The 12,196-nt window shown below is 56.7% G+C and overlaps 1 protein-coding gene across 3 annotated transcripts in view; it reads left to right on the top strand.

The window, feature by feature from the left end:
* JAKMIP1 (janus kinase and microtubule interacting protein 1) overlaps positions 1-12,196 on the top strand; it is a 132,044-nt gene that overhangs the window by 56,777 nt on the left and 63,071 nt on the right. The window contains exons 2-3 of one of the 3 annotated variants that reach the window (XM_065877911.1): positions 3,462-3,717; positions 11,190-11,684. In XM_065877911.1, the coding sequence (XP_065733983.1) occupies positions 3,589-3,717; positions 11,190-11,684 (624 nt within the window). In that variant the 5' untranslated portion in view covers positions 3,462-3,588. Of the gene's footprint in view, positions 1-3,461; positions 3,718-11,189; positions 11,685-12,196 lie in introns of those variants that run through there. The other 2 variants (XM_065877910.1, XM_065877912.1) reach the window with 2 other exon arrangements.

The following is a 12,196-nucleotide window of genomic DNA, read 5'->3' as shown; positions in this document are numbered from 1 at the left end:
TCGGTAAAGTGATTCTGTCTCCTGTGGCGGCCCCAGCCCTGCTGGACTCGTGGTCCTGGATGGTGGCTGAGAGTCAATCTGGTGAGGCTTGGGCTGCAGGGACACCCTGACCCTGCCTGTGGGGCGGAGAGGGCTTCCGGAGGAGGTGTGGCCGGAGTCGAGTGTGGGGCACAGTTAGGAGGTGGCCCTGTCAGGCAGGGAGAGGCACGGGCTGAGGACGGCAGGGGACGGCAGGTGTGGCTCACGGGGGCCACCACTGGTTCAGGCCGGGCAGTGGATCAGGGCCCAGCACAGAGGGCTGCTTTCTGTGGCCATGGGCACTGTCCCCTGCAGGTTGTCAGCAGGGAGTGGCGAGGAGGGTCATCCCACTGCCCCTGGAGCCTGGGGGGGCAGGCAGTGTGCAGGCCAGGAGACAGGGGAGGCCACAGTCAGGCCAGCGGGATGGCCAGAGCCTTGGGAGGAGGGGACACCTCTGAGAACTGGTGGGAACAAGGCTTGGTGGCCGGACACTGATGGTCAGGAGCCCCGGGGTCAAGGTGAGGACCGAGCCGCCACGCAGAGAGCTTGGAGCAGGGCCCAGGGAGCCGAGCGCTGCCAGATGTGCTGTTCTGTCATCATTTCTAAGACGTGCCAGCTCCGGGCTGCTGGGGTCTGTCGCGGGACGCAGAGGCCCCGGCACTGTGGCCGCAGGCTGCCTGCTCTGGGGTTAGCCGTGGTGCCAGTCCTGGCGCCCACACCACCCCTGCGTGGCCCGCTGCACTTCATGGCTCGAGAGTCCTGGGTGAGGAGAGCACAGAGGTTGGTGGCGGAGCTGGGCTGAGCGACTGAGCCCAGCTCCTTCTGGGTCCTCTTTATAGCCCTGAGCCCCAGAGCCCAGAATGTGTGTTAGGAAAACCCGACTCAGCTGACTTTATCACATCTCATGAACTTTTTTTTTTTAACTCCCACTGACTATCTTGCACCAACACTGTATAAGAAGAGTCTGGACAGGTAGCACCTTATTAATTTGCTGTAATTGGAGAATGAGGTGTCCTAAGAACGTTAATATTTTAGGCCTTGCAGGCTTTTTACGTATTAAAGGTAATACTGAAGGTAATAAAAGTAATTATTATTTTACTCTCTTATTTTTTGGGGGGGAAGGTATGGTAGAAAAATCTTTGCTCTCTTTTCATTCTCCTATCTGCGTGTTTGCCTTTTGCAGAACACCGTCTGCCGGTTTTTAGTTTCCTTCTGCTCTGGGCTGGGAGAACAGACAGCGCAGCTTGCTAGCACTGTGTGTAAATCATGAGATAGCAGGCTCTGAGTGAGGGGCAGGGGATTTGCCTGTGGTGTGGCGTGAGCTGGCTTATTACTGATGTGAAAGGAAGCAGGGAAAGAAGCAGGGCTCAGTGCTGAGAAGCTGGCTATCTTAAGTCATTCAACAAAGTGCTGAATGTCTCCCACGAGCGTTTTCCCCTTCATGCCCAGTGTATTCCTTTCCGGTGTCTGCCATAAAGAATTTCCACAAATGGAGAGGCTTAAAACGACAGAAATTTACTTTCTTACAGTCTTGGAGGCCAGAGTCCAAAATCTGGCGGTGTCAGTGGTGTCGGCGGGGTGCTGCTCCTTCTGGAGGCTCTAGGAGGGGACCCCCCGGCCTCCTCCAGCTGCATCACTCCAGTCCCCCCTCTCTCTTCACACGGCCTGCCCTTCTGCATGTTCTCTGCTCTGTGTCTCTTTCAAGGGCACATGTCACTGAATTTAAGACTCACCCTCATCGTGGATGATCTCATCTTGGGATCTTTAACTTGATTACATCTGCAAAGACCCTTTTTCCAAATAAGGGCATATTCCCAGGTTCCGGGGAATAGGATGTGAACATGTCTTTTGGGGACCATCATTCAGCCCACTGTGGTCCTCATCAGCCAAAAGCTGACCCCTGTTGCTCGGGGCCTGCTGCCCAACCAAGCATCCTCAGAGTTGCACTTAAATTCTGTCCGGGGCCAGCATCACCGGTGCATGGTGTGGTTGTAGAGGCCGTCAGGGGGCTTCACTCTTGGTTTAATGCTCAGTGTCGTGGTCATGAGAAGCTGAATAGCTTTTGCAACAAGACCCTCGCGTTTCCATTTTGCACCAGGCTGCACATTCCATACCTGGCCTTGACTCTGTCCGTGGTCTCTAGGCCCCATGTGGTCGGGCAGTTTACTCCCCTTGTCTCCCTCTGCCAGTGACTTGGGTAATAGTTGATAGAGGTCTCAAATACCCTGTTTACTATTTCTTGCCAACGCCAATCCCAATTCAGAGTTATTTTATGTATTCATTTCCGTAGTCGTCTCCCTGGCTAGAAAGTTCTATGATGGCTGGGACGCTGTCTGGCCCTCCATCGCATCCCAGGGCTAGCGCAGGGCCACGCTGAGTATAACTTCTGGAGCGCACCTTCTCGGCTCGTCTCTCCCCGTGCTGTGGCATCGAGCAGTCACATCTCCTTGCTGAGACTCTCGGGCTTCTTGGTCAACACTGTGCTGTACCGTGTTCCGTGGGGTGACAGAGGTGTAGCATCCAATACACAGTGCTACTGGCTGTCACTAGGGCCTGATTTTAATGGCTTTGGCTTTGACACCGTGTGGGCTGTGAGGGCAGCCCTACCAAATGGCCGGTCTGGGGTCCCCCAGGGAAATGTGAGTGCGGGAGGGGCCGTTAGCTTATCAGGGCATCCCATTGGCCGCCTGACCAGCTCAGGCCTGGCCAGGCAGGCACAGAGGCCTGGAGGACCGCAGAGCACCATGCTTGGCTGTCACCTCCTCCAGGGGCTGTGCTACTCCCCCAGGCTGGCTTGGGCACCAAAACTGGGCCCAGAGCTAACAGTTCTGGGCAACCAGTGCTGTGCTAGTCCTTGGGGTGGGGAGGGAACCACTAGCCTTTAGGGAGTCTAAAAGCCCAGTTTTCAGAGTGCGGTCCTTAGACTCTGCTCCCGAATCACCTGGGTGTGTGGATGAGACATCCAGGTCCCCTGGCCCCCTCCCCACAGGCCTCAAGCTTTGAGCTCTGTGCTCCCCCGGAATCCTGCCTTTGAATCAAGCACCAGGGTGACTGAGGCTCAGTCACACTTGCAGACCGAGGTCTATAGTTGCTTAGATGCCATAGTCCCATCTTGAGGAGGCCAGGACTGGACCAGACAGAGCTACTCAATGAGGGGTGGTCACCTGGGAGCCTCACCTGGGAGCCTGGGAGACATGCAAATCAGATTCCTGGGGGTGGGCCCAGGACTCCGTCTTAACAAGCTTCCAAGAGATTCTGATGCAGCCGCTGTTGGAGAAGCCCTAGGTCAGTGTTGTGAATGGTGGGGCATCTTCGGGGTGAGCAGGTGCCCGGATCAGGGAGGGAGGCATCAGCAAACGCTACCTGCCATCGTGTTTGAGTGCCCCAGGCAAGGGGGCACCGGCCCCTCTCTCTCTGCTGACCTGGCTTCCTTCCTCCCCCAGGGTCCCAAGTGATGGTGGTTTACGCAGAGGAGGAGCTGAGACTGATTAGCACGGTGGAGCTGGGAGCGGCGCCTGCTGGCTGGCGGGAGTGAACACAGGATCTCAGCATCTCAACCTGAGAGGAAGCATGTCTAAGAAAGGCCGGAGCAAGGGCGAGAAGCCTGAGATGGAGGTGGACGCGGTGCAGATGGCCAACGAGGAGCTGCGGGCCAAGTTGACCAGCGTTCAGATCGAGTTCCAGCAGGAAAAGAGCAAGGTGGGAGGGACAAGGGCCTCCTGGCTCAGGTGAGGGGTGGGCTGTGAACTCCCGGGGGACAGACTGCCCCCGAGGTAAGCGTGAAGGGTGTGTCCCAGGGCTGGGGTGGGGTTGGGCGCTCCGCCTCTCTGAGCCTCAGCTTGCCTCGCTTTAAAATGGGTATAACATCAGTGGTGGTACAGAGACCACCTGGATGCGAATCCTGTCTGCTACCCGCCCCCCCACCCTGACCCTCCCCGACATTTGGCTCTGATCTCGGACAAGGTACTTCACTCTCCACGCTGTAATTTCCCTCACCTGCAAGATGAGATCATAACAGTACCACCTGATGGGCCGCTGGGCAGGAGTAAGGATGTAAATACGTATATCAAACGTAAAGCAGCGGTCCCCAACCTTTCTGGCACCAGGGACCGGTTTCGTGGAAGACGGTTTTTGCATGGACAGGGTCGGGGGGAGGGTACAGGTGGTAATGCGAGCAGTGGGGAGCCACGGGGAGCGCCAGGTGAAGCTTCACTCGCTCGCCCGCCGCCCACCTCCTGCTGTGCGGCCCGGTTCCTAACAGGACCGGTACCGGTCCACGGCCTGGGGGTTGGGGACCCCTGACATAAAGGGCTTGATTTGAAGCCTGGCTCTGTGATGGGAGCTGTTTTGCTCTCGTAAGGCAGGTATGAGCTTTGGAGCCAGTCAGTACGATGCCCCGTTGGGTGCCAATCAAAGTGTCAGCGTGCTGGGCAGCCAGTCACAGTGGGAGGAGCCCAGGCTTCCTAATCATTCAGACCTGGCTTCAGACCTCACCTTGACCCCCGACTGCCTTCACGATCTTAGACAAGTGACATAAAGTCTCTGAACCTCCGTTTTCTCACGTGTAACATGGCATCATGATAACCACCCAGTTTAAGGTTGTCTTAAAGATCTTAGGTAACGTAAGCAAGAACAGCCCATCCGGTGCCTGGGCGCTGCCCCAGTCCTCCTTGTTGGTGTGGTTCTGACCTGGGCGGTTTGAGGGCAGAAGCAGGCGGGGTGGAGGTGCTCTCCTAGCAGGGTGGAGCCGCCATTCGTATGAGAAGAGGAGGACGGGGTTAGGGCTTGCTCCTAGGGGCCCGACTGAGGGGCTGGCCTTACACCCCAAGCCGTGAAGGTACCCTCCGGCCCTGCCCACAGCACCTGAGGGAGGGGAGGGGCTGCTTGGGGGAGGGCAGCAGGTGTCTGGTTGAGAGCTGGGACTCTGGTAGCAGCTGCAGTGCTGAGCGGGGTCCAGCTCCTGGGTGGGGAGGGGCTGGGGCTTGGTCCTTGGCTCTGACCCCAGCTCAGGACAGCTACATGGAGAGCAGAGGCAGAGCCCCCGACCTGGGATGATGAAGACTGGGCTCCTGGAGCTTGGGGACACGCGTGCTGCCCCCCATCCCCAGACACTCAGAGTCCCAGGGCCAGTGCAGCCAAGGTGTTTCAGCACAGCTGCTGGTGGTGCCAGCCTGTCCACATCCTGTCCAGCTCAGGAAGGGTTTGCCTGCCAGGACCCCCGGGTTGTCAACTGCTCAGCTGGGCCTAGAGGGGCTGACCAGGCAGTAGCAGCAGCAGCTGTGGTTATGGGGAAAGCCGCACAGCCAACGTCATTCGGCCAGGTCTCCGTCCCGCCTCCACCACCTAGCTCGCCTTGAGGCCTTGGGGCAAGCCAGGTAGCTGCCTTATGCCTCAGTTTCCCTATCTGTTAAATGGGGACATCTGATGTGTCTGCTTCCCTGGGTTGTTTAAGGAATAAATGAGAGAGTCATATCCGGAGCCTGGGCACTGCCTGTCACGTGTAGTTACTCAGCAGTTGGCAGACACTTACGCGTCTGCTACACAGGCCACACCAGGTACCTTAGAGGGCCTCCTGACCCTCATAGTGACCGGTGAGGTCAGATATGGCTTTCCCCACTTTATTGGTGGGCAAACTGAGGGTTGGAGAGGAGAGGTGGCTGGGCTGCCATAATAAAGTACCACAGACCGGGGCAGGGGCTCAACGGCAGAGATTTATTTCCTCACAGTCCTGGAGGCTGGGAGTCTGAGTTCAAGGTGTGGGCAGGGTTGGTTTTTCCTGAGGCCTCTCTCCTGGGCTTGTAGACGGCCGCCCTCTCCCTGTGTCCTCACATGCTCTTCTCCGTGTGTGTCTGTGTCCTAATCTCTTCTTGACGGCTGGTCCGAAGGTAGTGAGTTATCTCAATTGATTGTCTAATCTCTTCTCGTCAGGGTACCAGTTGTATTGAATCAGGACCCACCCCCACGGCCTCATTTAACTTAGTAACCCCTTTTAAGACCGTCTCCATATACAGTCACATTCTGAGGGTCTGGGGGTTAGGACGGCCACTCAGGAATTTGGGGGGACACAGTTCAGCCCATCACAGCAGGTGTGCACAGTCACAGGTCACACAGGTGTTGGCACTGGGTTGGAAGCCAGGCCTACAAGAAACCCAGTCTGTGCCTCCCCAGGCACCTCCTGCCTCTACGTGCCCTGGCTGCCCGTTTGCTCAGCCCAGCCACCCCGTGGCCCTGCCGGGGGGCTTATCCAGGCCGCCACTGGGAGAGTTTCTGTTCTCAGAGAATTCAGCAATGTGCTTACTGGCTGGTATGAGAAACATAAGTGTAAACTTTGTGATTGCGTTTAACCGCTGTTTCTATATGATCTCATGATAACTGTTGCTGATGTATTTACGGTGTTGTTACTTTAGCAGAGGAGTCCCCATTGAACACCGCAGGGCGAGGGCATGTGGGGAATGTACCTGTTGGTTCATCCACACATTCATCAAGCCCCCAGCCCCCCGCCCCGTGCCTGTGCTCTGGGACTGGGCTGGGCGTTTGGAAGTGACTCAGAAACGGCCTGCCCTCAGGCAGGCTGGGTGCTCATATACTCAGGGAGCTAGCCGGATGACAGTACTTGGCATGTTGCACCAGAGCTTTTAGGAAGCCATGCAATGGTCAGAGTGGCCCAAGAAAGCTTTGCAGGGGTGGTCTGGAGCTGGCTCTGAAGGATTTTGCTGGCTGGCACAAAAGGGAGCAGGGCTCACACCGTTCCAAGTGTCTGGCCTCACCTGGGAGTATGCTCGGCACCAATCAGGGTGCCAAGGCCACTGGGGCAGAGACCCTGACTTGTTGAGGCCCATGGCCTGGAGTGGGTGGGGGCAGAGAGGGCAGTGGTCAGCACATGGGCCCAAGCCAGGCCATGAAGCTTCCGGCTGCTGCCCACCGCTCACCGAGCTGATGATTCATTCGTTCTTGCAATGAGTAGCCCACCCTGGTCTGGATCTACACTGGGCCAGGGACTAGTCCAGCTACAGAAGTGAATCAGGCTTCATCTTGCCCTGCAGGGGCTGCCGGCTGCAGTGGGTAGGCCGGGAGAGTTGGAATTTGGGTGTGATCTGTGTGGTGATGGAGGGAATAATGCAGGGCTCTGGGAGCCCAGGGGAGGCCCTGACCCAGTCGGGGAAGCCTTCCGGGTCTCCTGGAGAATGGAGGGAAGGTGAGGCACAGGGACTAGGCAGAGGGACCAGCTAGCCTAGGAGCTGGCACCCACATGGGGTGGGGTGGGGGGGAGGGCCAGTGCCTCATGCCCCAGGGAGTGGATGCTGTCATTCATTCTTTACAGAACTGCCAGGCCCCTCAGCCTTTCATTCTTTCCTTTGCTCAGTCCGTGGCTAGTTATTGAGCACCTACTGTGTGCCATGCTGTGTCCCAGAAGCTGGGTTGCCCTGGAGATCCTCTCCTGGAGCTAGTATCTAATGGGGGAGGTAGGGAACGAAGGCCAGGAGATTAGCATGTAATATTTATGCCGTAGTGAAAAGTGCCAAGAAAGTAAAGCAGCAGAAGCTGGTGGAGAGTCGTGGGGCTGCAGTGGGGGTGGCTCTTTTGGGAGGTGGTCAGCAAAGGGGTGCTGCAGGGGGTGGGAGGGCAGGTCCTGCAGAGGCCTGGCTGGGAGCATTCCAGGCAGAAGGGCCAGCTTGGGGAAAGGCCGCAGGCGGGAAGGTGCCTGCATGTCTGAGGTGCAGCAGCCAGGGACGTGGCTTGAGCTGGGTGGTCAGGGAGGAGGACCGGAGAGCCATCAGCCGGGGTCAGTCCTGTGGGCTGGGGAGGACGTGGGCTTGTATGCTGGATGCCACGAGCCCTCGAGGGTTTTTTTGGTTTTCTTTCGTATTTTTACATGTATCAGTTCAGTCATTTATATCACTATGAACACTATTTTACACTTTGGCTTATAATCCAATACCACTTTATTTTGTTGCTCAGACTGTTCTAGTTTGGCCACGGGAATCTCTTTTAGTTGACCCCTGTGCTCCTTTGCACCCCATCATTGTGACATTTATTTATTAATTTATTCTTGGGTACACCCTTACTTTCCAGTCCTGTAAGGTGCTCCAGGTTCGTCTCGTATATTCCCTGCCCCAGTCTTAGAGCCACTCATTTCTCCAAGGAGCCCTGGTCCCACTTATTAGAGAATGGCATGAGAAACCAGGATCTGGGCACTGGGTGTGCTCACCGCTGCTGGCATGTCGTTGCTTCTAGGCTTAGCTGACAGAGCAAGGAAGTGTATGCGTATATACTAACCGTGTATGTGTACATATCTAAAATATTTCTAAATGTAGCATCTGTATGTATATTAAGTTAAACATGAGTTCTTACCGATATCCCCAGGCTAATCCACCAGCACCTGGATCCTCTGGCTTCCTCCCCTTGCTCATCTGTCCTCCCTCCAGCGGGGAGGGCCTGACCCCACCACCCATTTACTTAGTTACTCAGCACTCTAGTGGTTTCAGAACGGTTAACCCGCACCCCGTGGATTCAGAGGGCAGTAGAGGGAAACCTTCTAACGTGTGTGTTCAGAGGCCTGTGCTGGCCGCTGGGAAGGACTAAAGGGCGAGTGTGCGGGGGCAGAGACAGGGCGATGGGTGAGAAGGTGACTGCCACGGTCTGGCAGAGGGCTGCTGCCTCTGGCTTGGACCAGGGAACGGGGAAAAGTGGTCTAGGCCTGGAAGTGGAGACCCAGCGCTGACAGATGGACTGAGGAGTTGGGGAAGGAGCCAAGTGGAGGCTGACTTCACTGTGCCCACTGGGGTGCTGGCGGTGCTGTCTCAGAGTTCTCCAGGCCAGCCCCTCCCACCTAGATGCCTGCCCTTTCTTGGTCACTTTGCTCTTGCCACATTTAGAGCCCAGATGCTGAGGCAAGGCTGGTAAGGGCCCCTCTCTCCTGCTGCACCTCTGGACTTGGGGGCGGGGCACAGCTTGGAGGCAGCTGGCGAGTCAAGTGGCACATGACTTTCGTAGACCTGCTCCACTCAATGGAGTAAGGAGCGGGTGCTCTGTGCCCACCAGGGGCCACCCCCGCCTCACTGTGCCACACCTGGCTCATGGCGCTTGGGCTCGGCCCTCAGCTTTTCTAGGCAGAGCTGCTGGGACCCAGCAGGGCCTTCTCCCGCAGCCCATCCACTGTTAGCCTCCCTGCCCTACACACGGGTGTCACGTGGCCCATCTCAGCTGGCCCCCTCTGCCCCTCCCAGGGGCAGGCCCGGCCTCGCCCAGGCTGCCGTGCACACAGCTCTGCTCATGCTGGCCACATTCCTCCTTCCTTTACTGCCTGGGACCAAACTCCCCTTTATCCGCTCATCCGCTTTCAGCTTTCCTCCTCCCAACAGTCTTTAAGACTGTTGTTGATAGCCTTGTTTCACAGGGAAGGGTCAGGAAGCTCTGGGGGGTTTGTATAGTCAGGGTTCTTCAGAGAGAAAAAGAACCAGTAGGAGAGAGAGATGGAGAGGGATTTGGTTTTTTTCAAGAAGGTGGCTCAGATGGTCATGGAGGCTGACAAATCTGAAATCTGCCGGGCAGATAGGCTGGAAATTCGAGGGAGCATTGATCTCACAGTAATGAGGCAGAATTCCTTCCTCATTGGGGGACCTCAGTCTTTTCTCTGAAGGCCTTCAGCTGACTTGGTGAGGCCCACCCACATTATAGAGGGTCATCTGCTTTACTCCAGGTCTACTGATTAAAATGTTAATCACATCCTTAAAAATTCCTTCACAGCAACATCTAGACTGGTGTTTGGCCGAATGACCTGGTACCACAGCCCTGCCCAGTTGACGCGTAACATTAACCATCTCGAGGTTAAGTAGTTGCAGAGGGAAATGCACTCGTCAGTGCAGGTTCGGATTCCGACAAGATCCCAAATCACTGTCAGCATCCCAGAAAGTTAGAACAGTGTTGCCTCCTTAGAAGGAGAACGCCAGAAGCATTTAGTTCCTCCCTGGGGAGATCATGTTAAATATTTAAAGTTTTGGCTTCCTGGCACTCAATCCCTTAGGAAGAGGCCAATTCTAGCTCTCGGGTGAGATGAGCCCTGTGACAGGTCCGGTCCTTGTTTTATTTCTGTGATTATGCCTGTTTGATGTAAGGAGACATTGATCTTGTATCTTTGCCTGGCCAGGTTTATTTGCTCCTTTCCCTGCTGTTATGAGTAAGGATTTATCAACCCGAGTGACATCGTAAAACTCCTCACCTAAAATTAATTTCAGCATGTTGGTATTCTATAGACTGTGGTCTGGGGGAAATGTTGCCACCTTGGAAGCAGCTCATCCATGAGAGACACATTTGTTTCTGTTCTTCGGAGATTGCTGTAATTTGGAAAACGAATGGGTTCCTGTGGAATGTGTGTAATTGTGTGATATTTGAAATAAAAAGATCGAATAAAGTCTTTTGGAGTGTTTGAAGAAGACACTCCCTTGGCATATTTTACAAATAATGTTTTGTTTGCTGAATAGACGAATACCTTCTGGTGGGGTTAGCAGCCTGGCACCTGCAGACCACTGGCCCTGGGGCCAGGCGCCTGGGGGTGAAGCCTGTCTCTGCCCCTTGGCAGCCCCTCATCCCAGGCAGGTCACCAGCGGCGCATCTCTGATGCTTGGCTGCCTTGTGGCAAAGCAGTTACCTCCTTCCTGGCTGCTGTGAGAGCTTCGTGTAGAGGGAAGGGTCACAGAAGCCCCAGCCCGGGCAGGAGAGCCACTCAGCAGTGAGGGCACCTCCACCCCTGCCCCTCTCTACGTCCACCTGCTCGGCCTCCTCTAACTCCAGAGTTCAGGGCATGGGCACTGGAAATGTGTTTCTGGTTTACAATCTGTTCTGCTCTGATGAGACAGATGATTTCTGCGCGGCATATCTTGTGACTGATAAACTGCCCTTCCTCGTAAATCTCCAAATTGGAAGGGATGTCAAAGCCTTACTTTCCTCTCCAACACCCTCAGATGTTTTTCCACGGCTGGGAACATCTCAACAAAATAGTAGGGAAGACTCTGCGTGGGACTGATGGAGGTGGCGGGAGGGGGAATTGGAGTGTGGGGACCGGGAGAGGGTCTCAGGGGCCGGTCGCACACGAAGGGACACGGGGAGGTGGCGGCCGGCCTGGCCGGCTCCCCTAGCCCGGACCCTGACCGGCTCTCCCCCCGCGGCTGCAGGTGGGCAAGCTGCGCGAGCGGCTGCAGGAGGCTAAGCTGGAGCGCGAGCAGGAGCAGCGGCGACACACAGCCTACATCTCGGAGCTCAGGGCCAAGCTGCACGAGGAGAAGACCAAGGAGCTTCAGGCGCTGCGCGAGGTGCTCATCCGCCAGCACGAGCAGGAGGCAGCGCGCACGGCCAAGATCAAGGAGGGCGAGCTGCAGCGGCTGCAGGCCACGCTGAACGTGCTGCGCGATGGTGCCGCCGACAAGGTCAAGACGGCGCTGCTGGCCGAGGCGCGCGAAGAGGCTCGCAGGGCCTTCGACGGCGAGCGCCTGCGGCTGCAGCAGGAGATCCTGGAGCTCAAGGCGGCACGCAAGCAGGCGGAGGAGGCGCTCAGCAATTGCATGCAGGCCGACAAGGCCAAGGCGGCCGACCTGCGCGCTGCCTACCAGGCGCACCAGGACGAGGTGCACCGCATCAAGCGCGAGTGCGAGCGCGACATCCGCCGGCTGGTAAGTGCGCTGCCCTCTCCCCCCCACCGGCTCGAGTGCGTACCTGACCTTCCGCACACGCAGCCCATCCTCCCTGCACACACGCACCCTGCTCTTATGCACAAGCAACTTGTCCTCCCTGCACACATGCAAGCCCTCCTTCCGCATACACGCAGCCCATCCTCCCTGCACACACGCACCCTGCTCCCTCTTACACACAAGCACCTTGTCCTCCCTGCACACATGCAAACCCTCCTTCCGCACACACGCAGCCCATCCTTCCGTGATGCATGCACCATGTCCTCTCCACAGCAAGTGCCCCAGTCCTCCCTCACGGAGCAATAAATGCCGAGTTTTGGGGACCCACTGTGCTCCAGGCATGGTTCTAGACCCTGGGGTTCCAACAAAGCCCCTGCCATCCTGGGCGTGGAATGGAAGCTTTGGCAGGTCTCTCCTGTCTCTGGAAGACACCTAAGAAATTTAAGGACTGGAGGCAGAAGGACCAGGTGTTCTTTTTGGAGGCCTGGTCCAGC

The sequence above is a fragment of the Phocoena phocoena genome, chromosome 5 (genome assembly GCF_963924675.1).
Source record: "Phocoena phocoena chromosome 5, mPhoPho1.1, whole genome shotgun sequence".
Classification (NCBI taxonomy): domain Eukaryota; kingdom Metazoa; phylum Chordata; class Mammalia; order Artiodactyla; family Phocoenidae; genus Phocoena; species Phocoena phocoena.
Note: the sequence above shows the minus strand (reverse complement) of the source record. Positions and strands in the feature narration are given on the sequence as shown.